The sequence below is a fragment of the Coloeus monedula genome, assembly GCF_965178545.1.
Source record: "Coloeus monedula genome assembly, chromosome: 25".
Classification (NCBI taxonomy): Eukaryota; Metazoa; Chordata; class Aves; order Passeriformes; family Corvidae; genus Coloeus; species Coloeus monedula.
In genome coordinates this window covers 5,986,878-6,012,446 of record NC_138805.1, presented here as the reverse complement: position 1 = coordinate 6,012,446, position 25,569 = coordinate 5,986,878, and the positions used below count along the sequence as shown (strand labels likewise).

At 49.6% G+C, this 25,569-nt stretch overlaps 1 protein-coding gene across 4 annotated transcripts in view; it reads right to left on the bottom strand.

Moving 5' to 3' along the window:
* SIK3 (SIK family kinase 3) overlaps nt 1–25,569 on the bottom strand; it is a 70,874-nt gene that overhangs the window by 30,956 nt on the left and 14,349 nt on the right. For all 4 annotated transcript variants that reach the window (XM_082296850.1, XM_082296852.1, XM_082296851.1 and 1 more), the window contains exons 2-3: nt 3,480–3,596; nt 2,187–2,250 (exon numbers count right to left, since the gene is read on the bottom strand). In XM_082296850.1, coding sequence (XP_082152976.1) covers nt 2,187–2,250; nt 3,480–3,596 — 181 coding nt within the window. The remainder of the gene's footprint in view (nt 1–2,186; nt 2,251–3,479; nt 3,597–25,569) is intronic.

Here is a 25,569-nt window from a genome sequence, read left to right as displayed (position 1 = left end):
AACAGCACAATGCTGCAACTCCGGTTCTATGAGTCTGCCCTCAGCCTTACCCTGGGTGTTGGGCATCCAGAAAACCACAGCTGTCAGTTCCCCTTACCCTTCAGCACTGCATTTTAAGGCCTATGTCACGCAGGTGTTAGGACATGACCAAAAAAAGTTTAAAAAGACTCAGCACAGGCCAATTTCACAGAGAATCCCCAGTGCCCAGTAAGAGACACGGTGACTGTGGCTGCACTGCCCACGCACACCTCACACACCATCCCTGCAGCACATCCAGCCGTTCCCAACCAGCCCACCTGCCCTAGGAGGGACAGGCACTGAAGCTCCGTGCAGGGGAGGTTTTACCCAACAGGAGAGCCCAAGCTGCCATCGACTTTGTTTCCACCCCACGAGGACGTGAGACCCTTCAGCGCTGGAGATGCGAGGACTGCAAGGAAACCTTCCCAGAATGGGCTCCTGTTTCCTCCCTGCAAATTGCTTCCGCTGCTAGAACAAAGTCTTAATGGCTCCTCAGGAAACTCTGAATACAAAAAGCTGAGACTTGAGTTTCCCCCTCTCTGCTCTTGCACTAAGGGCAGTGCCCAAAAATCCTCAAAACTGGGTAGAGGCACGACCTCCTGGCTTGGGTCTGGAGAAGGCTCACACAGTTACAGAGCTGGCTGCTCCCAGCTATCAGTGAGGATAAAATGCTGGGCAGCAACATGGAAATTAGCCATGCTAATGAGCTGAATTTACTACAGCAGAAAATCTTTCAGAAAGCAATTAGGTTTTCACTTCGACTCACGCAGAAGGCTATTTTTGTAACCAAAGAATTCATTCCAAGTTTGTATATGAGCTTGCACATAGCTCTGGATTTAAAAAAAGATGAGCCCATCTCTGCCAAATTCAACAGAAGAGGGAGAAAAAGTAAAAAGAGATTTATATTTTTCTGTGGTGATACACACCCAAGCTAACCCCAGGACATGTGCAGGTGATTTTGCTGGGCATGGGAAGGTGAATTTCACAAGCCTTTGGAACTGCTGAGTGTGTCCAGCACCGTGATTCACATTTGAATAAACAACTGGAAGGCTCAGCAAGTCAGTTTTTCACCAGGAAATCCACACTTCCCAAACATCAGCTGTCACTTGCTTCCCCTTCGGCTGTCACCTTCTCAGGGAGAAATCCAAAGGACATGGACAACATTGACAAGAAGCCATGGCAACCATCTACAGAGGTACTGAGGAACTGGTGGCAGTTTGTAGTGGCTGGAAACCAGCACTTTGCAGCTTTTATTTTCCTTAATTTGGGACTTGCTTCACTAAAAGCTTCATCTTTTATTACAACTCAGCTTCTCCTCCAGCGAAGTGAGAAGTGAAATCAAAAGTGAATCTTCTGCAATGACTGACGAGGACAGGGAGAGTGCTCCCAGGAGCTGACAGGCCACGTGTGACTGTCCTCACTTCCTTGATTGAAGCTAATTCAAGCACACAGGATTTTCCCCCTTTTTGGAGGCTCACACTGGCAAAGCCAGTACTGACCAATGTTGCAAAATCCTGACTCTGTCACCCAGCACAAAATTCCAGTGTATAAGTGAATTCCTATTTCTATAAGTTTTGCTATTGTTCATCAAACAAATTAGTAAGTCAGCCCACAGTCCTTTCAGTTGCACTTTTCTCCCTTTCAAGAACAGCTCCTGTGGTCAAGAACACTCAGCCAAAACTCTCTGAGACAATGGTGCTTGAAAGGGATGCAACCAGAGCTTGCTAACATAACATCAGATATCAAAAAGAAAAGACAAGACATGGTTTTGAGCACAAAACACTCCAGAACTGCAGGACTGCCTGTTTCTTTGAAAGCTACAACAGTTTCACTATCATCAGCAAGGTTCATGTAACTTGCTGGGAAGCAAAGCATTCAGCAACACTAAAATCCAACTGCATGACTATTTCCAACATCTTTAATCCCAAAGTGAGTATGAAAGAAGAGCAGCACCACCTGTCAATGAAACCCAAAGAAGAAACAGAGGTTATGGGGGTTATTTTTCCATTGACTTGGTCTCATTTATTCCCTTACTCCTCTTGTCAATGGAAAGTTTGCAGGCTGAAGGGCACCTCTTGGCTGAAACAAGAGAGTGTGGCAGCTATTTTCAGTTTACTGTAGTTGACCAAGTGCATTATCTGATTAAAGAATGCAATAAATGTACTTACCAAATATTTCCCCTCCACTGGCATACTCTGTCACCAGATAAATCATCCGCTCTGTCTCCATAACCTGCACACAAGGACAGAGAAGTGACACATAAGGAGACTGCTGAGTGCAACAAGAAACAGCTCTAAAACCACCTTTATTCCTTCTGTAACACGTGACTGCTTTCATCAAATCCAAACTATAACCTTCCCATGCTTTCCAGAGCCATGTGGAGAAACGGATAGCAACTGGGGACAGTAAGGATGATACAGCAAATTTCAGGCACTCAGTCTGTAACTACATGTAACACTTCACCTGCACCTTCCTCCTCCTGTTCTGTTTCCCCTCCCTTTAGTGTTTGCTTCCCGGTCTTGTCCTGTTCCATCAGCCTGGGAGACTTCTCAGGGCTGCTACCCTGCTCTTCTCCCACCCTAAACAAAGCCAAGCCGCAACTGTCACCTTTTCAGTATCACATCAAAAGCTTTAGATGGAATAAAATAGGTTTCAAAAGGTTTTTTGGCTCAAAAAACACAAAAGGTTTAAAGAGTCAGTTTGCAAAGAAGCACTCCCTGAGTACCTTGAAAATGCCACAGTCCCTGCAAGCATCTCACACATGGTTTGGCCAAAGTAGCTAAATATTAACCTCTGTCACTTCTACTCAGTTTTAACTCTCTGGAGTCCAAATAAATACTCGTATCTCTCAAGCACAGGTGGGAAACAGAGTCCTTTACTCCTCTGCTTCCATTTCTCTGCTGCACCCTCCTCGCAGAGGGGCACCACCAGGTACCTGTGTAAAGGGGCAGACCATGTGGTTCTGCCTCTGGGGGTTTTGTTTGCAGACAAAAAAAAGTCAAACAAGCTGGAGAACAAGTCTGCAAACAACATTCAAAAACAAGTCTGCTGCCAGTATTGATCCCCTTCCAGGAAAGGGCTGAGCAGATCAGCAGGTTCTGGGGGCCACAGGGAGCTGGGCAGGGAGAGGAGAGCCCTGTCCTGCTCCCGGGTGAGATTTAATCCCTCCCTTGAAGTGAGAAGGGGAACCTGCATCCGGTTTCAACTGGGAAACTGAGAAGCACACAATGGCCATAAACAAGTGGCAGGAGGCCAGCCCACAGCGGAAGCACGATGTCCCAGAAAAGAGAAGGATTAGCTACACTTTCCCCCTGCCCCTCCAATCAAAGCACTTTGAGACCTCGAAAACATAAAGGACTTTCCCAGTTCCACGTAGAAGGAATGGAGAGATGACTCTGGAGAAAGTGCTGCTGCACAGTGTGGAGTCAAGGGATGGAAACTCCATTGCAGAGTGCTCCTACCTGGTACAACCTGATGATATGTGGGTGGCAAAGCATCTTCATGATCTGGACTTCTCTAAATATCTTCTTCAGGTTCTCTTCATCCAGCTGAGTTTTATCAATGATCTTTATCGCAACCTGGCAGAGGGGAAACAAAAGAGAAGTTACTGACCCAGCTGCATTATCCACACACCAGCTCCCTGCACCAGGGCTGATATAAACCCCAGCAGGGATGGGAATGGGGGTAATGTCAGGCTTCTAACAACTGAGGTGTTTATTTATCTGTTTTAAACCAGAAGTGCTCTTTAATGCTACACTAGTGCAGTTCAAACAAGTCTAAGTGCTTCCAGTCAGCTGCTCTCCAGTCTCCAAGGTCTTCCCTCCACCTCCCTGGTGCTGGCAGCTCCCAGCTCCTTTGAGCATGGACTGTAGAACCATCAGACTCCAAACGTGGAGACACTTCCGTGCTAAGAACCACCTGTCCTCGAGTTCACTGAGCGCCCTGTTTCATCCACACACAGACAATAAGGAAGGGAATCTTTTCCAGAACGCCGGGATGAGCAGGAGAGAAAAGGCAGAGTGAAACCTTGATGGAGAAAACAGCTGAGAGAAAAAGCTGCTCTGCCTGGCAGAGAAACATCTGCCTTGCTGCTTCTAAATCAAATTTCAGCCTTAAATATCTTCCTCCCCACCACGAAACACCCCTGCGAGCGAGCAGCTCCAGTCTTGGGATTTGTGGGATGAATTACCATCCCCCAGCAGGTTTTCTCACTTGGAGATGGCTCTCCCTGGGAAAAGAACCGCTTTTACAAATCCCCTGGTTGCTTTGCTGGGGAGCCTAATTTACACAAGTCCTGCCCAGGAAGGCTGCAGGATCATGCAAAGGCCTGGGGAAGGGCATGCAAAGCAGCCCCGCCGCGAAAACCGCTGAGGATGCACAGCCAGAAAGATCTGACACAGAAATGCTCAGCTTGTCCCAGACCCCAGTGGGGACAAGGACAAGTGCTCTGTGCACAGCAGCGTGCCAGGACCACGGGCACAAACCCACAGGGGCACACGACCCAAACACACGTCCCTCTTTAGTGCCAACCCCAAGGCAGGGCTGAGGGATGCTCTCACAGGCACAAGCACAACCAAACAAAAGGATCTTTAGATCCTTTAAGGGAATCTTTCTTTAAGGGAACAATCTGAAGCACATGAAAATTAAGCCCCATATTTTATGATCAAATCCCTGCCAGAGCAATAACCGCCCTGCATGTGAGCAGAACCCAGCAGAATCCTGAAAAGGCACCCAAGTACAATAAGCTGTTTCTTTCACTTGAAACCTTTAATTCAGAGCGCAGGAACGCTTCCAGCCTTCCAAGTCACTGAGCATGCTTCCTACAGCAGCACCGGGAGCTGAACGGCAGCCAGGTCTGGCACTCGGTGCTGGGAGCTGCTGGCAGGAGCAGGGCTGGAGCCGAGGCACGAGGTGAAACAGCAGCAGGGGCTGCCAGGCACCAGGGCTGTGATTAACGGGGTGCAGAGCCGGCCCCGCCGGCAGCCCCGCGATGAGCCCGGCGCGGGACGCGCGGATCTGCGCCGCACAGATCCAAGCACAGCGCTCAGGAGACGGCTGGGAAAGTTTAGAGAGTCAGAGGGGGACTGGGAAGCACTCTGCACATGCTTTTCACCCAGGGTTTTCCTGCAAGAACGGGCTTTTGTAAAGCTTGAGCATAAATATACATAAAAGCTAAGAGACGCTTCCTCCGAGAGCAAAGCCAAGATGTCTACCCAGAGACATGAGTCATTTTCAGGCCCAAAGACGTAAATGAAAATCCACAGATCTGGAGTATTCCTAAACTCCTTACTCATTCCCAGCTCTGTAGTTGCTCTAAGGAAATCTCATTTCCCAGCTTAATTACATGGCTCGAGCTGACACTCTCGGCCAAGTTCAAGGTATGTAGAGCATCTGATTGCACCCAGCTTGGTCAGTAGGGCCAGACACAACAGAACTGGATTCCTCTGGCTTTCCCTGATAACCCGGGGCAGGGAGGACCAGGCTGCCACCTCCCCTGTCCCCTTGTGACGCTGTGGGATTTACACGTGGTGAGTGAAACTCCACGCCCAGAAGACACACAATACCTGGATTGGGAGCAAAGCAAGACAAACAGCACTCAGGAGATGTTCTTCTTGTGAAGGATCTCATCCCGAGCTCAGCCAAGCAGCCCCAAACCCACACCCACCCTCAGGAGTTACGCAGAGGAGAGACCTGAACGGGTTTCTTCCAAATGTTTTCATTCCACACAAATGCCTCCAGCAACTCATGCAACATAAAAGGCAAAAGTCTCCTGAAAAATCCTGGGGAAACCACCTCGTGCTCCGGTTTCAGGAAACGCAGAGCTTCCTCAGACCAAGCGAGGGTGGAAGTAGGAAATCCCCTCTGCGCTGGGCAGAAGGGACACGCAGGGAATTTCAGGGATGGGGGCTGATGTTCCACCCAGGGCTTTGCAGGGGAGCTGCAGTTGGTTTGTTCCAGAGCTTTGCTGTTTGGGTTCTTTTGGACAATCACTTTTTTTCCAGAGGGAAGGACTGGTTTAAAGACTTTCCAGAACAGACCAAGTTGGTTTCTCTGTTCCTGCATTTCCTAGCTGGCTAATATTCTCCCTTCCCTCGAAAGATGATTTGGGATTTCAACAGAAAAGAGTCTGGCTGAGGTCCTCGGGTTGCACCAGCCAGACTGACTCCATCTAAAGCTCAGTTACAAGGAATGGCCACAATGAATTCAGCCCTTTATTTTATTTTTTCTTTATTTATTGGAGATGACAAACTGGAGAAAAACAACCAAACAAAAGATCTTTAGGATCTTTAAGGGAACAATCTGAAGCACATGAAAACTAACCTTCCTGTCTTAAGATAAAATCCTTGCCAGGGCAATAACTGCCCTGCCTCCAAATATAAAAGAGTATTTATTTATTATTTATGCAAAAAGAATCAGTTTCAGGAGTTAAAATAAACCCCAAACCCCAAAATCGAGTGCATTCCCTCATGCTTACAAACACGACATAAAATAGAGAGCAAGACTAAACATCATTAAATAAAGCACAAATTCAGGCACAAGCATAAGTGGAAGAAAACCATGATCTAAATTCTTGAACAATGAAATACTCTAAAAAAGGAGTCTGAGAAATTAACTATTCTTTTATCAGAAGTTAATGAAGCTTACAGGCAGGAGGATAAATGCCAAGCCTGGAGCATGCATGCTGCTACCAATTAACAAAATGTTCCCGCCACTTGTAAACAGTTCATTTATTCCTTCTTGCATCCAAGGAAAACTTGCACTAGTAATTTGAGGAAGGAATTGTTCTTTGGGAGAAATGGCAAGTTGCTAAAAACAATTGGTGGAGAGCAGGTAAGGTGTTCAAACTGACACCTGCAGGCCGCTGTGGAGGCCCCGCTCTCCGGAGCCAGGTGGCTCATCCATTGTTTTTCCAGATTTTTCTTCTCCTGGTGCACTTCAGCTGAACACTGCTCTGTATTCCTGTGATCCTAAAGCTGTGCTGAGTATATGTGCACGCCAGGCAAAAGCCTTGTGGGGAGGAGTGGAAATTTCAACCACATGAAAGCAAAAGGGGTAGTTGGGAAATGGAAGGAGGGGTACCGAAACTCTGGATGGCTGAAAGGGAGCACTCAGTTATCCCTGACAGCAGCACGTCCCACTGCATCCCACGGGAAGTCAGCAGGGACAGAAGGCACATTTCCAGCCAAGGCAGCAAGACGGCTCCAGTGCACCCCAAAATGCTCAGAGATGTGAGCTCCTGGGGAGGAGCCCAGGCTGCCCCTCTGCCCTGAGCACCGACCACCTCCTTCAGCCCAGCACATGAAGCCTTGACAATTCTTACTCTCAAACTCACAGGATTCTCCTAAAATTCCCCAAGTGTAACATAAACAACATTATAAATTCCTATCTTGCTCTGAGATACCAGATTTTCAAATCTGGCAGCCACCAGAGCTAAACATGCCAAGGTGAGGGGATCTGAAACGAGACACAAGGCTTGAAATGGGAGAGAAGAGAATATCAACCTGCAGGAGTTAAAATTTATGTGGACATCTTGTTTCTGAGCTGAGTGTGGATAATAATCCAGACAGACTTCCTTGAATCCATAGTGCCCTGCCAACAGGAAGGGAAATGAACTGCTGGGTGCCCAGGCGGATGGGCAGGGAGAGGACAGCCACTGTGCCCTGCACTGCTCCAGCTGCTTGAACAGGCTCTGAGAGGGAAAGAGGTGGAAGCACAGTCTGTTTTCAGTGGAAAGGAGCCACAGGACACTGCTTCCTTTTATTCCTGTGCTGTGAACAAAAGAACAAGCCAGAGACTCTGGCCTGGGCTAACATCTCCCCCTTCATGCTATGCATCTGCTTGGATTTAATTGTAACTGTAATTCAGTGATAAATAAAATTTCTTGCATGAGTGATCATTCCATAAAGAAATCACCTTTTCCCTTTCAGTTCAGTTGTTTCTGCAGTGGCCTGAGTGAAAATCAGAAAACCCCACTTCTTTCAAAAGGAGCCCATGTGCTCAGTGTGATCAGTGATCACTGTAAAAGTGTAATTATGGCAGCGGCATTCCTGTAAATCAGCACGGATCTCCTCCATGGAACGGGAGCCAACAGATGGCACCGGCAAACCAACTGCATTGAGAAAATCAACATGTTTATTTGGGAGCAAGACATTTCCTAGAACTGTCCCAGGGAGTCCTCCTGCTCCAGATTCCTCCTGGAAAACGCTCAGTAAACAGTCACTGGGTGTCTTCTGCCATGGATAGAGGTGTCCCTGCAGCTCGGCTCCTGTGTCACTCTGAGGGCACGTGGCAGAGTGCAGCCACAGGGAGAGCTGTCACCAGAGAGGGTCTCTGGAATAAATGAATAAACCTGGAGAAGGCTCATCCACCCGAATTCCTCCTACATTTGCAGTTGGCAAAGGAGCCCCCTCCTCTCCGTCCACGGCAGCCTTACTGCACTGACAGCGTGAGCTGTCAGAGGGGCTGACAGGGAACAACTCTTCCCAGCTGCTCCTGCCTGCCACAAACACTTGGGAAGCTCAGGAACACGGCCTGTTTGGATTAAGCAGCTGCTGGAGGGGTAAAAATCACTCCTGTAAGCAGATACCAGAGCTGCACAGGACCTTCAGGAGAACTCCAGGAGCAGAGACCAGAATTACAACAGAGAAGGGGGAAAAACAGGGATAAGGAAGTACACACTGGAGATACGTATATGAGCCACACACAGAGGCACTCAACTGGCATATGGACACACGGCTGTGATAAAAACACAACGTGAACTCCAGGCTACTGCAGGTCATGTCCCTTTTCGAGAGCTCAGCTGGGTGGATGTCACTCCGCAGCAATGCCGCGCTTCCGTATGGACACTCGGATGGCAGAGGCACATGTTTCTCAGGCAAGCTGTCAGCACAAGCCTGCTGGTGTGTTTAGGGTCACTAAAAGCGAGCTCTCTCCATGCAAATAGGCAATTTGTACAGTTTTTAGTCATAAGAAAGCGCTCGACAAAAAGGAAGCACTGACACTGTCGATTCCCAGACTTCTCTTGGCAAGCTCATGGGTAACACATCTCCTCCTCGGAACTAGCTAACCAGCAGAACCTACCTAACTAAAAGTGATACAGCAAATAAAACTAGGCCAGTCTGCAGCAACATCAGTGGCTTTTGGAGGTGGCACAAATGCAAATACTGGCAGCAACTGAAAGCAGGAAACTGTGGACGAAGATGTGCACAGAGAAGCTGCATTTGCTCAGGAAGGAAGTTCTCACCTTGTCCACATCCCTCTGCACAATCAATGCAGGGACTTGTGTCTTGCACAAGGTGAAGAAAATACTGATGGTGTTACAAGAAAAGTCAATACATCCAAATCCTCTTGGCCGGCTGCAACGTTAATACCCGGCTTGTGTGAGCGCCGTGCTCTGCCGTGACCTTTCCTTGTCCCAGAGGGAACACAGCCGGCATTGCAGTGGCCAAAGCACAAACCCCACATTCACATCTACGGCTCAGAGAACCAGCTACGCCCAGGTAAGAGAATCTCATCATTTTAGGGCATGTACAGCAGCTTACAAATGTCACAGGACAGGAAGCTCATCTGCAGCACCCCCAAGGATCCCAGCCTTTACCTGTGCTGAATTCCTCCTTTTCCAGTCCTGGATTAACCCTGTGCCAGCAGCTGCAGCTTCTGTTTTCCAGCAGAAGCCATCAAAAAGGTCCAAGAGGTGAGTGCCCCCTACTCGAAACTTGCTGCTTCAGAGCAGGAGCCTCAGTGCCAGTTCAATGGTGACCTAGTCCCAAATGCAAACTCTTTCCTATTCTGGAAGTTGCAAGGGATGACAGGTAAATTCTGTCCTGTTCAGCCACAGCGAGGGAGAAATAATGCTCTGCAAGCCACGAGAAAGCTTGGTCACATTGCTAGAGCTCTACTTGCCACACTCACCTGGATGCCAGGTCCCAAACCCTCCCGGAGAGCTTCTCCTCATTATTTCATCACCTGGGGCAACAGCGGGAAACAACAGAGAGACTCGGAGTTACCTGCCCTGGCTGACAGACGCTACAGCCGAGCACACTGAACAGCATCAAGGGCTTTGGGACTGCAGAGAAAGGCACGGGAAAGGGAGCTGGAGATGCCAATTAGATAAACAAACCATTCTGGTGCATGAAGAACCTCCCGCTGCAAACGGGAGGTGCTGCGAGGGCGAGCTCCATGAATCATCACCTCAGGCTGCAAACACAGACCTGGGAAGAGGCCGAGCACAAGGACAGGCCACAGTACTCCACACAGAGCTGGGAAGAGCATAGCCAGGATGTATGGAATTACCACATATCCCCACAAAACCTGATGGCTGCTCAGCAAGTGCCCTGGGCTTCAGGCTGACCAAGACTCAGAGGACCAAGCAGTGACCAAGGAGATCAGCTATCCACAGCTTAAGCACCGGAATCCCTTAAGCTACACCACATCTAGCCTTTATCCTTCTTAATGACATCATTTCTAGAGCTTTTTCAAGTTCTGGTCAGACAGTGAATCTCCTGGTCCCAGCCAGTGGTGCCTTTTTCTCCTGGGCTACAGCAAGAGACTACACGGGGCTGAGCCCAAGGCAGAGCAAGTCTCAGCACAGCAGACTGCAGGTAGCCACACCTAACCACCTCAAACACAGCACGGGATAGCCACACCACTCCTGTCTCCTGAATTCCACCGGGTTCACACTGTGCCATGTCTGCATTCCCACTGACCTTTCTGTCTTTTCATTTCACACTCTGTTACAGGAGAAAACCCCTCCAGCCCCAACAGCTTCAGCTGACATTTATGCCAGTAATTTGTTTTTAGTTCAGAAGCCTTGTAAAATTCCTGTAATGCTTCCCAGATGCAAGGCTGAGAACTTCACAGGAGTCGTAATGTGAATTAGAGGTGGCACGGAAAATTATTTATCCTGGTGAGGGAAGGGAGCAAACCACACCGACAAATGCCAGCCTACAGTGAGTACTGCTACACTGAAATACGTCCACACATCCATCCACAGAGAGCAGACACCAGGAGCTGCATGCCTGGGAGGTCACTTAATCAAACTCCTCCATACCTGGACTGTAAATGCAGAATATCTAAGAACGAGTATTAAAAATCAACTTAAGCCAAAGGAGAAGAGGCTGAGGTAAAAGGCAGGTTGTAAAAGCTCCTGCTTGCAGCATTAGCAGGAATTCTAGTGGGATGTAGCAGGGCAATGCTGAGTGGAAGGAATGAAGGCTCAGCCCTCAACATGGCTGTGGTGCAGCCCCACGCTCTGCTGACAGTCTGCAGCGCTACCTCCATGGCTTCCATGCAAATTAAAAGCACTCTTGGCACTTACTACACAAAGACTGCACTTGATAATTAAAACCGGTTTTTAAATGCACTTAAACTAGTGCAGAAGCTCATGGAGGTGCATTTAAATCGATGCAAACTGGTTTACTAACAAATGCGATGTGAAAAATCAGAGCCCGGTCACGTAAGCTCGACTGTTCGGCCAAGGAGGCTCAGATCCAGCCTCTCTGACAGCAGATGGGAACGCTGCAGTTCTGCTCTGGCCTGACTGGACTCCTGCTTGAGCTACAGCTCGGCCTCCCAGCCACCTGCAGACAAGCAAAGCCAAGAGGTGAATCAAAATCTGAGAGGCCACTTGCCCACTTTGGTCCCCTTCCAGTCCAGGTCGCCTGTTCAAACCACTTTCTTAATTGCTCTCCGCTCAATTCAGGCATTGCGCCTAAACATCCCATGAAAACAAATAAAGTTCAGTTTACCAGCACCTTGAATACCCATTTGTCAGTATTATTTCAGGAGATGTCAGCTGAACACTGCAACTGACCTCCATGCAGGAATCTGACTCCAAACCTCTCCTGAGATTGCCACTGAATCATTTAGAGAATCCCAGAATCACTGAGGCTGGAAAAGCCCTCCGAGATCATTGAATCCAAGCTGTGCCCAATCCCCACCTTGTCCCCAGCCCAGAGCACTGAGTGCCACATCCAGGCCTTCCTTGGACACCTCCAGGGATGGGGATTCCACCTCCTCCCTGCGCAGCCCAATCCAATGCCTAGCAGGAATTTGTAGAGAATGAGAGGGTTCCCCCCGAGCATCCTTTTCTCCAGGCTGAGCCCCCCCAGCTCCCTCAGCTGCTCCTCATGCCTTGCTCTCCAGCCCTGGAGAGAGTTGCTTAGCAGCAGAGTTTTGGAAATGTAGTTGCACGCAGGAAGAAATCTGTGACAGCAGGAGATGCATCAGGAATGCTGCTGTGGAACAGAGCCCCAGCAGAGACTGGCCCTGAGAGCAGAGGGGCCATGAGACACGGAGTCAACCTGCCAGGTTTCATGGGAAAGACCTGGCTCAAACATCAAGACAAGTCTTTAAAAAGCTGCAGGATATTACAACAAGCAGGTTTTGAAAGTGTTACACAAAGTTCCCTGGATTGTCATTTTGCTCTAATTCAGTCGTGACCTAAAAATGCAAGTGACAAAGAAAAATAGCGATTTTCAGGTACAGAGTGTGCAGTCAGAGGCAGGTTTGAATTACTGGCTTATAAAATACCAAAGCTCGGAAATAAGGAAATTTAGAAGCTGGTGTGCGTGAAGTGATGTGTTGAGAACACACTGTACGTTAGGGTTTGGGTTTTTTTAAGCAATACTTATCATGCAAAGAACACTACTCGGACCAAGAGGTCTCCTGTGAGGAGAGGGAATACCTCACCACACTCCTGTCTAAGGGGAACGGGGTACTTGCAGCACAAGTTAAGAGCAGCTATTTTTTAATGACAGAAAGTGGCTTTTTTTTAAGGACAAAGCCAACACATGCAGCAGGAGCACCCTTGGCTGGGCTCCCCAGCCTGCCGTGCACCACAGAAATCCTCCTGCAGGGAAAACACCTGGCACTGCACCAGGACGTGCAGCACAACCACAGGGTCATTTGGGCTCGAAAAGACTTCCAACATCATCGAGTCCAACCTGTGACCGATCCCCACCATGTCATCCAGCCCAGAGCACTGAGTGCCACATCAGCGGCACCTTGCTTGGACACCTCCAGGGATGGGGACTCCAAACCTCCCTAGGTTAGCCCCTTCCAATGTTTAACAACCCCTTCTGTGAAGAAATTCCTCCTGATGTCCAACCTGAACCTCCCCTGGTGAAGCTTGGGGCTACCACGTCCTCTCATGCTGTTGCTGGGTGCCTGGGAGAAGCTGCCAGAGCCACAGGGAGCCTTTGCACCGGCTTCCAGTTGATTTCCTGAGGCTCTGTAAGGGTTAAAGCAAAGGACTTCTGGAAGATATTAAGCACCAATGTCTTGGCTTCCCTTCTGCAAACAGCAACAAGCTCCAGAGGAATCTGTCATCCCATATAACAATCCCTTTCACTCAGCCCCAGCAGCCTGTTCCCTGCTCCTCGCACAGCGGCTCCGTGCTGGGTCCTGCTCCGGATCCTGCCCACATTCCAGGGAGGAGGCCGGGCTCTGCAGCGACGCCGGCATGCACAGGAGCTGTAACGTGCACGTACCTTGTGTGCAGCTACACTCACGAGTGTAACAGCTCCTGGGTAAATGACAAGGCTGCAGGAATGTTAAATATCACACTGGGATCACCACACAAAATCGAAAGCAACAGATAAGATGGAAGGAATCACTATTCCTCTTCATATGCCACCAGGTCCATTTGGGACTATGGGATTCTGGGCTCTGAAACAGACTTGCACCGATATTTTCCGAACCCTGTAAGTGTTGGCTCTTTTCTATACCAAAGTCAAACTAGTTGGATATTCAAAATAAATCAAGAGCAACAGCCACACACTTGCAGAAAAGGAATTTTTTCCCAATATCTAAGATTTCAAACGTATAAAATGCCTTTTTTTCAGTATTTATAATTTCAGATGCATCGAGTGCCTGCATGTGGATCATCCTGCTGCTGGTAGGGACTGCAAACACTGCTCCCTTGCCAGCACCTCTGAGACCACAATTAGGAGCTGACACCATCAGCTTCAGTTCTAGGATTATTTTCAAGGTGCCAATTGCATGTGGAGCACACTGAGCTGGAAGGGGCCGAGATTTTGCCAGGCGAGCGAGGAATAAAGCAAGATGCCAGATCGAGATGATACACTGGGGAATTTTTAGACGCTGCGTTTGCAGCAGGAGCCTTTGTGCAGTTTGCCACGATCAGATGGCAGTTTCTATGGGAACAAACAAGCAGTGGCCCTGTCACAAGATGTCTTGTAGAGACACCGATGAAGGCACTGAGTCTCTGGAAAGTTTCTCATGCTGCAGTGTAGCCTGGCAAAGATGCTCCAGGTCGGGTTATCAGCTTGGGAGGCAGAACTATCATGATACACCCAAAGTATTTTCAGTACAAAGTCAGTGCAGTTGTTACACTCAAAATTTTGAATCCAGTCTTTGTGTGCACATAAAGCTTTGGAAGGCTGCACCCTGCCTCTCAGAGACTCCTCCATCAATAATGATGTTTGTTATGTGCCACAAAACCCAGTCACTGGAGTCTGTGTTTGGCTCCAAAAGCAATAGAAATCATCAAACTAGTGAGACACTATTTTTTAGCTTCAAACATCAGAATTTTCATCAGTCACAAGACTACAGCAGAAAGCAATTTTCTTCTCAAAACCACTGCTTCTATTTACCATCCCCACCCCTTAAGTTAATTAAAAATCCTTCAATTAGCTGATTTAGGGAGGGTTAATGTTATTGTCAGGAAGACCGGTTCCCCTGGGCCTGAAAACAACTGTGGCTGCCTCCAGCCCCCGATTACACAGAACATTTTCAGACTCAAAGGTTCCAGAGTATCACCACCCCTCACTCCAGAACTGTTATGAAATGAAGTGGAAATTTTTAGAAAGAGAAGCCAAAAGTGAAACTGTGAGGAATGCAGGCTTCAACACATTAACCCTCAACAACCAAGATAAACCACATCCAAGAGATGGAGAGTCCCTTCCTCGCCCTCATCTTGCCCATGCTTTGCAGGAGAAGCAAACCAAATTGTGCCAGCTTTAGTACCAAGAATTAACCCCCAGTTAGATGGGAGAAGCTGCCCTGAGCCCTCTGCCCTCAGCAGAGTTTATAATGGCACAAAGGAAGAGGAAAGCAGCTTGGGTCTAACCATAAAATCTGGCTTAAAATAAACTGATGTTCTACAGCAGTATTACCTGAGTGAAGTCAGAAATTCTCTCACTTTTAGCAAGGGATAATCAGAGAATCTCATTCCAGCTTGCTTAGGACAAAACACCCTTGCAGTCATTTCCACTAAGACCTCCCAGTGATGTCAGAACACAGGACCTGCCTCTTGGAACTTCAGGAAGTTTCTGCTCCCCCCAAAACCACAAAGATTTGCTTAAAATTTGAATTTGTTTCATAACAAAGCAAGCTTGACAGAAGAATCTTCCACAGCAGTAACTGCACAGACCAGCTTATTAAAGAATCACCTTTCACTTGGGCACAGAACTGAATTACACCACCAGAGAAGCCTACAAGCCACTTCCAACAAGAGTATCTGATTTCCCTTATCAGCAGAAATTACTTAAACCCACAGATAACACGCTCAGGAGCTGAAAACCTACTTCAAAGCCAAGGCATGATCCAGCCCCGGGCTCTCGGGGCCGCGTGGCACAGCGCGGTGTGAGCGAAAGGGCACCCAGCCACTGCCCTGTGCCAGGGGCTGCCAAAGCCACCCCAGGAGCCTGGCTCACAGGCAGGGCAGCGACCTGTGACAGAGGCTGGGTGTCACCTCCCGGCAGAGGACGGACCTCATGCTCATGATTCACTTTCTGCACTCCGAGGAGTGAATTCAGCTCTGGATGGGGCAACTGGAGCTTCCCACTAACCACGCCAGCAAGGCTCCCAAATGTCACACGTGGCCATTAGCCCCAGGTTGGTGACAGCACGTGGCAAAGAGCCAAAGATCAAACAGCAATGGGTGCCACTCTGCTTCCCGCTGCTCCATCTGTGCAAATCAAACTCGTTCCGGTGCCAAGGCAGCACCAAGGGCTCAGGTGCCCAGAGACAGCACCAGCCCGGGCCCTCACATGTGACAAGTAACCATGGCTGTCACCAGCTCTCAAAGCAGGGGACAATGGAGTATTTTTGGAGCACAGACGCTGCTATTTTGAAAGCACTTCAGCACTGTAGTACCCAAATTCTAATTGTGGCTGCTGCTTTGCTTTGCCACCATAAATCCTGTTCCGAGGGAGTAAGACAGCAGCCAATACATGAGCGTAGGCATTGCACAACTGGGCTTCTACAAGCACTTGGTGTGAAGAATAATGTTCTTAAAAGATTTAATTTCTAGGGAATGTTTAAATACTGAAGAGTAAACACTGAGTCAGAGACGCACTAAATACAGGTAAATGCAGCAGGGGCACGTGGAAGCAAAGCCACAGCCTGGAATTCTCTCAATGCCTCTCCTTGTACATGGGAAATTCAGGGCCCACAGAGGACAAAGCCTCTTTTATATGTGCAGAAACTGCAAGAAAACAAAAACCAAACAAATACAGCCAACCTACAGATCCGTTTGGGGGTCTTAAACCAAGTCTACAGCACACAACTTGGCGTGTCTGAATTTTGGGTATTTGAGCCGTTCCACACGTACAAAGCCCAGGTCAGGCAGTGAGTACTTACAGCTCACGGGACCACTGAGTAACAGCAGCACAGAGGAGATGGGCCCCTGGCCACCACAAACGCCTGGGGAGCCACTGTGCATCTCCGGGAGTGCACCAGTGCCTCCGGCCAGCACCGCTCCCCTCCACACACACGCACCAAGCCCAAAATGCATCACTTTTCCCTCATCACAGTATTTCCTACTTCTTCCAAGCAGCAGGTCAGGACTCATTGCACCAGGACACTGACCACACGTTTCCATGTGCTTTCAGCAGAACAAAAATATTTACTTTCACAAGCACAAGCTGATGCGCTACTAAATCATTTCACTCAGCCTAGACCTAATAGTCCAGTGAGAGCCATGTAAAAGAGCTACGTATTAAGGGAACTCTCCAGTTCCAGCAGCCACAAAACAGAGGTGTGTTTTCCTTGTCCACACAGCACACGGCACTTTCTGATCCCAAACTACCCTTCCCAAAGTGCAGCAGGAATTAACGCTGCTTGCCAGCATCCAGCAGGAACCAGGAGTGCGGAGCTTCCGAGCACGTCACGGCTTTTGTTAACCCCAGCTGGGGCTCACAAAACCTCTGTGACTTCAGGAACAGCACAGGTCAGTCCCAAGGCTTTCCCTGACCTCTGGGGGCTGCCCAGAGCCTGCCCACCCCTGTCCTGCTTCATGTCCCAACAAAGCCCAAACCACTCTCAGCCAATGGATTTTTTGCCTTCTCAGAAGGGAAAAGGGACCATAGATAGTTCTCTGCAAATTTGGCAGGCCATGTGGGAACTGATACAGCCAGGGTGGGCAAGCTGGAGCCAGGAGAAGAGTTTTGGCTCCTAAATGAGAAGCCTGAAAAATTGGAAGTGGCGCTCCATTTGTTTAAATTACCTTCTGAAACCATGCTCCATATGTGGGAATAAACAGTCACTCTGGTAGCCCCAAACACAACCAGGAGTAAATTGTTCCAAGATGCACATCTGCACTTACCAAAGATCAGACAGAAGGGCTGCCAAGGCAGGGCTTCATCTCCCTTACAGGATTTTTTTGGTTGTTTTAAGAACTCTTAACTGAGAATGGCAGCCCAGAAAGGTGCTGTGCATGGACAGACCACCATCGTCCCTGCCTCAGCAAATAAAGGTCTCAGTCTGTCCCGCTGCCTTGGAATCACAGAATTGTCTAGGTTGGAAAAGCTCTCTAAGATCAGTCCAATGACACTGCCAAGGCTACCACTAACCCATGTCCCCAGGTGCAACATCTACATGGCTTTAAAACACCTCCCCAGAGATGGGGACTCCACCACTGTCCTGGGCAGTTGTGCCAGGGCTGGACAATGGTTTTGGTACAGAAATCTTCCCTAATATCTAAATCTCCCTTGGCCCAGCCTGAGGCCGTCTCCTCTCGTCCTGCCCTGTTCCCTGGGAGCAGAGCCTGACCTGTCACGGAGTTGTGCAGAGCCACAAGGTTCCCCCTGAGCCTCCTTTTCTCCAGGCTGAGCCTCGCCCTGCTCCTGGGGCTCCTGACCCTTCCCCAGCTCCACTGCCTTTCTCTGGACATGCTCCAGCACCTCAGTGTCACTTAGCAAGCAGTTTTTTGTTCTTCTGCACATCCACACATAACCACAATAAAACTCAAAGTCTAGATGCGACTTGAAGTGACTCTTTCTTATCATAAGGATGACCAGGGTCCCATCTTGAGGGCAGGATGTCCATCCTGGAGCGAGCCTGCTCCATCCTTGTGAACACAAAGCCAGGTTTTTCACACACAGTTTTTTACACGGCCCCAGAACTCGAGTGCTTTAAAGCCCTGACGCCTGGGCTGTACAGTCAGAAGGGACTGCAGCCAGCAGCTCATACTGTATGGCTATCGGATGACGTGCCCAGTAAAACAAGCTGCTGCCTTCTAAACCTGGAGTATCACAAGACCACTACATAAATGTCAGGCCCGGCAGCGCCCGCTTGCACCCAGCCCCGCAGCCAAAACACAGAGTGTGCCCTGAGACCTGCAAGGGATTAAGCACAGACCTTCTGCATCGAGTCTTCATTTGAGATTCTGCTTTTCTGGGGATGTGCACATTGGTCAGGGCACGTCCAGAGCACATCTGGCATGCCTGGAGTAGAAGAGGTGGGAAGTTGAGTTAACAAGCAACTGACCAGTCCTGGGCAAGGCATTTATTGCAGCTGTACCAGAAAGCACGGAAAAGTGCAGCAATCCAAAACCACTGCCTTGCTCTTTCACACTTGGTATCAACAGTCACCCAAATTATTTCCTTGCTTTTGTGTCCAGGGAAGGGAATGGAGCTGGGAAGGGTCTGGAGCCCCAGGAGAGGCTGAGGGAGCTGGAAAGGGGCTCAGGCTGGAGCAAAGGAGGCTCAGGGGGGACCTTGTGGCTCTGCACAACTCCCTGACAGGAGGGGGCAGCCGGGGGGCTCGGGCTCTGCTCGCAGGGAACAGGGACAGGAGGAGAGGGAACGGCCTCAGGCTGGGCCAGGGGAGGCTCAGGATGGACAGCAGCAGGAATTTCCCCATGGAAAGGGTGCTCAGGCCTTGGCAGGGGCTGCCCAGGGAGGTTTGGAGTGCCCATCCCTGGAGGTGTCACTCAGTGCTGGACTCAGGACTGGACATGGCACTCAGAGCTCTGGGCTGGTGACAAGGTGAGCATTGGGCACAGCTTGGACTCGATGATCCTGGAGGTTTTTTCCAACCTCAGGGATTCTGGGATTCTGTGAAATATTGAGTGCTTGGCCTCAGGGAGCCGATTTACACCTCAACTGTATTCTTCCCCCCTTAAGCATTTTTAACCCTTGAAGAAACCTGCAACAGCTGAAACACTACAGAAAATGGTGATGTTAAAGGAAAAAAAAAAGAAATTAGGGCTGGATAAACGTTCCTGAGCACCAACCCTTGCAAGTGGCTGCAGAGCCGTCCACGAGAGCTGTGCAGCTCTGCTGAGCACATACTGAACCAATTACACAGGAGCCTCCCAAGACCCACACAACCTCGGGAGCTATCACATTATAGATCCTTATGTAAGGCACAGTGACGTAAATCCAGGCTCCCTTGACACACGGAGGGTGCGAGATGAGCGAGCCTGCAGGAATTTCAGATCATATTTCCCATCTCCCCTATTCATTCATTTGTATCATTTGCCATGACCTTGCTCTCCAGGGACATATACCACCAGAAGGAGATAAATGAGATTTCTATTAATTTGAACTATAGCAGCAAGAAACGAAAGGCGCTGTCTCACCAGGCTGATTAGTATTTTTTCTCTCTTTAAATGCAGATGAAAAAAAGGCTTATTTACCAACTGCAGGAGTGGCCATACTAACTGATGGCTGCTCTCAGTGCCAGCAACCAGATCAGCTTATTTCAGTTCAATCCCAGCACCAGGATGCAGGAGGACATCAGCCACCAGGAGAGAGGAGACCCTGCATGCCCAGGGATTGCTTCTGACTTTGTTCAGAGCGTGCAAGAGGAGCACTCAGGCCAGGACTGCTCTCCACAGCCTGAGTGGAACATGCAGAGTCTTGCTCCTGCTCCAGCCCAGCTGGGTGAAGGGCTGCTGCTCCCCAAACCACAGCATGTGCTGTCACCTTTCCAGAAAAATCACCCTCAACAAGGCACCTGCCCTGGGTGTCTGCCCCGTGCAGTTCCAGCTGTGCTGAGCTGGGGTAGTGAGGAGAGGGAAGAGCTGAGTGGAGCCAGCACAGCCAGAGATTTGTGTGGTGCAGGAGAACTTTTGTCTCTGCAGCAACGAGCTCTGTTGTGTTAGCCTGCCTTTCTATGATTCAGGTACAAAATGAAAATGAGCTTCTATTCTAGCACGTACGAAAAATTCTATAAATGCAACAGCTGCCTCAGGAAAAACAAGAACTTTTCCCTGGTCACAGAATGAGTCTCACAATAAATGGGGTATCTGAGATAACTATAATGGTCCAGACCCAATATGTGCACCTTGTAAAGAGCCCACAAGGCTGCTGGGGAGCAAGTCACTGCCATCAGCAAGGCTCCACAAAAACAGGTTTCCTACAAGCCACAGCTTCTATGCACCACATTCCTCTGCTCATTCCCAGACACAACCAGCAGGCTCCGAGGTCAAACTACAAAACCTGCTATAAAGTCATTTAGCTGCACCCTCAGATCACACAGCCCGTGTATCCCGGGGAGCTGCAAACAGGGCCATCATTCCAGCATGATTAACAACTTGGAAATGCTTAAAATTAAAAAACCCCCTCACATTAAGACAAGTGTTTCAATAATAGTTTCACACCCTAACATGGGTGAGTACAGCTGCAGGGCCAGCTCACAGGGGTGGGGTAGCCAAACTGTTCAATGGCCACAGAGGTGACCAGAGCCAGGGGACATCAAGGTGCTGAATGTCACCAGAAGAGCAGGACACGAGGTCACTGCACACATAACACCCCGATGGCTGGGCAGTCCACAGCTACCCATGGGCACAGAGCATTCCAGCACTGCCCAGCTGAAATCATTCCCAGCTTACTGTTCAGGAACAACTACTCCAGGACTGCAGCTCAGCAGTGCAGAGATAAACACCCCCGGAAACCCGCCCGGGAGTGGGCACAGTGCTCCAGGAGCAGCAGGACACGGCTGCCAACGAGCAGGACAGGCAAGCAGCTCTGAGATAAGGTGTACACCAAGGGCAGTTTCACAACAACCAAGAAAAAAACCAACCCCACATCGGCAAGTTTTGAGGAACAGCCTGGAATTATCTCCCTGCAAACCTTCTGGGATCCACTCATCTCCACAATCATACCACAACCACCCCGGCTGTGACTCTGGCAGCTGCGAGGCTGAGCTGTGCTGCTCACACAGAACATGTGCTGCTCACACAGAACATGCCTCGTTTCTGGGCAGCAGCTCTGCAGGCTGCGACTCTCCTAGGAGCAGCTATCCAGGGATGGAACCAGGAACCACTGCAGGGATGGTACTCCATCACAAATGGGCACAGGCAGCTAGAGAGCCCCAGGCACAGTCCCACAGCTAAATGCCAAACCAGCCTGGAAGCCCAAAGAGAGCTGCAGAACAGCTGTCGAAGCAGAATGAGCGGCAGCACAGCACCTGAGCAGGTGAGGATCAACCTGCTCCCACCCTGAGCCTCTGCCCGTGCTGTCCTGTCCTTCCCCTCGTGTTCATCAGTCCTGCTCTCCGAGGGGAAGCTGGCGAGCTGAGGGTAAACAGCTCTGCTCAGTCCCTCTGGGGAAAAAGAAAGAAAAAAGCTTCCCAACGTCACTGAAATGGAATGTGAGGGAACCAAGTGCACTTGTAGGGGAAGAGAAAGGACAGCCTCACACTCCAGCCTGTGTGTAACAGCACTGGGCTGGGGAAGGCACACACGGAGCATCCAACAGTGCATCTGCTAAAGATCCCTTTAGCTCTGAGGGTCTGAGGAGATATTCTGGTTCATAGAAAAGTTATGTTAATCCAATGAATCATTTGATTGGAATGTACAGTCATCCAGTGCAATGGAAAATGTAGAGATTCAAGTGTTCAATGTACGCATCCAGCATAAAAGGTTAGGGTAACACTTCTTCCAAAGGCATTACTCATCCCTGCCTCGGCTGCACATCCCTGCAGAGGTGTGCAGGAAGGAGGATGAGCAGCATCAATAACTTATCAGCTGCAGTACAAAACCACTAGGTGAGAGCCATAAAAAGCAGAAAGAAAGACCTAAACCATCCCCTAATGCAAGGAGTCTTTGTGCAGCAGGGCCACCTCCTCATCACTGCAGCTCTGAGCGGGTGACACGAGCTCTACCCCACTCTCACGGCACCCCAAGACATTCATGGAATGGTGGGGCTCGCCCTTCCACAAGCATTACGAGAAATTCCCTGTCTCAAAGAGCTGAAGTGCTGTAGCTATTTACCTAAGGAGAAAGAAGAGAATAATGCAAGTCTTGGTTGAAACCAGCAGGAATTCTGCATTGCACACAGGCTTTCCTGGGCTCCTAAAGCTGCACTCCAAAAGAGCATCCAGTCACAGATCAGAGCTTTTGCAGTGGCTGTTTAAGGACATGATTTTACGGAGATGAAGCACCACAGCAATCCTAAATACAGCCCATTCTTCACTGGGTAGGGGTTTATTTACAAGGCCATGACATGTTATGATGTAAGAGGTAACAGCACACAAGCAGATGACTCCCTCACACAGCTCGTTCTGCTGGAAGTCTGGAAGATAGGCAGCGGATTCACCCCGACAGGAGGTAAGCTGGATTCTCTCCCATGCCACACACCCTCCTCAAACCCCTCCTCAACTGCACTCGGCTCTGCTGAGAAGTAACGCAAGGAAAAGAGCATATGGATAGACCCAAAGCTATTCTGAATCACTGCTGGCTGCCAGCAGACATATTGCTGTCATTAGCCTCTAGCTCAGTCGCAAGATTTGTTTCTGAAAAGTCTTTGAGCCAACAGATTATATAAAGCTCAGGCCCTTCCTCTTCCACACGAGCTGATAGTCTCCTCACGGGGTGACTGGTGTTTGTGAGGAAAACACTCATCCCTGCACACACGAGGATGATGCAGCTAATCAAAACAACGTCCCCGGCCAACAGGCGGTGTGCTGCAGCCAAAGCTGGTGCTGCCAGATAATACCCAATGACAGGAGCACGGAATAGAATCACAGAATGGCTTGGGTTGGAAAGGACCTCAAATACCATCCAGTTCCATCCCCCTGCTGTGGGCAGGGGCACCTTCCACTACCCCAGGTTGCTCCAAGCCCTGTCCAACCTGGCCTTGGACACTTGCAGGGATGGGGCAGCCACCGCTGCTCTGGGCACCCTGTGCAGGACCTCACCACCCTTCCAGATCCTGCAAGGTGCTGTGAGGTCTCCACATCACCTTCTCTTCTCCAGGTTGAACATTCCCAACTCAGCCTGTCTCCATAGGGGAGGTGATCTTATCAGCTTCGTGGCCTCCTCAGGACTTGCTCCAACGGTTCCATGTCCTGCTTCTGTTGGAGATCCCAGAGCCGAGCACAGGACTCCAGGTGGGGTCTCACGAGAGCAGAGGCACAGAACCCCCTCCCCAGTCCTGCTGCCCACGCTCCTCTGGATGTAGCCCAGGGCACCCTCGGCTTTCTGGGCTGCGAGCACTCACTGCCAGCTCACGGTGAGCTCTATCATTCATATTGATCCTGTCGAGAAAATCTGCAGAGATCGGAGCTTATTTCCCCTAAACCCCCACACACGCTCCTTCCCTGTGCCGGAGCCTCTCCTGGTACCGGGGTCACACCATTCCCTGCCCCAGCACCTTCCCAGCTGTGCTGCCCGACCCGGCAGCCCCGTGGAACCGGCTCATTAACTCACAAGCACTTGGAAAGAACTGCAGGTTACTGCCCAGGGTTCTCTATATCTTTTATCTAAACAAAATGCTACAGGACCAGGCTTGTTTGGTGCAACAACGCCCTTGTAGGTTCTACTCCCGGTAGCAAGTGAGCAGTTCGTTCTGTACACCTCACCTGGCTACCTTTTGCCATCTTTTACAAACCAAGGCCTGAAAAAATTAAAATGTATTCAGTCTTCTGAGCTGTGAAGAAAAGAAACCCTTTTTGGTTTCTTTATTAATATATAGCAGGACTGCCCCCCGCCAAATTCTGATAAACTCTTTGCGGTTTAAGCTTTACTGGAAACCAGACTTCCTATCTTGCTAGTTTTCCATATTACTCTTGCTCATTAAGCAATTTAGATACTCAAGTAGTAAATCAGAAGTGAAAGGAAGGTTCTTAATCTCCAGATCTAAACAACACTGGTTTTCGTCACCTCGTAACTCCTGATAATCACCATCTTCTGGTCCAAGCAGTCTCACACACTGCATTATCTTTACACCTTCAGGTGTCTGAAGGAGGTCAAACAAACACACTTTAGTTTCCTTGTAGAAGACTGGTAGTACTCCTGTGGGTGGTTAATACTCGCAGTGGGGTGAGGTCTGTTATTTCACTAAGTTCTGGTAACTCAGCTGTAAATAACCACCGTCCCTGTCCTACAAACAGTCTAAAAGAGACAAGGCAAGTGCAGAAGGTGGTGAGGCACAGTCAGCCAGCCCAGCACAGCCGCCAGTTACTCCTCAGTAACTCACTGCTGCTCGAGATGTGCTTCATCCAGCAATTCTCAACACAAAATACATAAACAGTCCCTGGAGCACAGATGGAAGCTGATCCCTATCCCCTCCCAGGGGAGTTCCCTCATCACTAGGCTACAAAATCATGTTCCCTCTTGCTTTCAGCCCTTTGATGATACAAATCTTACGTTCCTTCCTACACAGTGCCCCAGTTTCAACATGAGAGGCAGAGCCTCTCCTCCCTCCTCAACCGGTAGCTTGAGGATTTGGGCACTCTCAGAACCGGAGTCAGGGTTGCCCCAAGGCTCGAGGAGATGCCTCACCTGGTATCACACTAAGTGCCCTTTCCCAGCTCCCTTTCACTCACCCACAGGGTACAGTGCTCATCTGCCACTGAGGACACGGGTGCAGACGACCACAGAAGCACTGACCTTCCCTGCCCATGGATTTGCTCTTCCCATGAAAGCAGGATGCTGGAGGAAAAGGTCAAGTTCTTGACGAGCAGAAGTCATTCAGTTTTTCTCCTCACAGCAAATCGCAGCTGTACAACAGCGTTTTGCCACAGGGTTTTTTTTTCAGGACTCCCACCCTGACTGCTCATGACTCTCCTGTACAGCTGGTGCTCACACAGCACCTCCTGCCCCTGGTCTGCCTGGCCAGGCCCCAGGGTGTGCTGAAGGGGACAGGTGAGCTGAAGCCTCTCCTGATCCTCCCTTGCCTGGCTGCGCAGCTCAGTCCAGTGTCCCGTGAACGAGGACAGGGAATCCCCACTCCAGGTATGAGTGAAGTGCAGGCAGTTCATGCGCTTCAGGTCACAGAAGCAGCGGATCTTGTAGCTTGAATTATACTTTAAAAAGATCCAATTGAAATTCAAGCTCTATCACAGCCTTGCACTGCA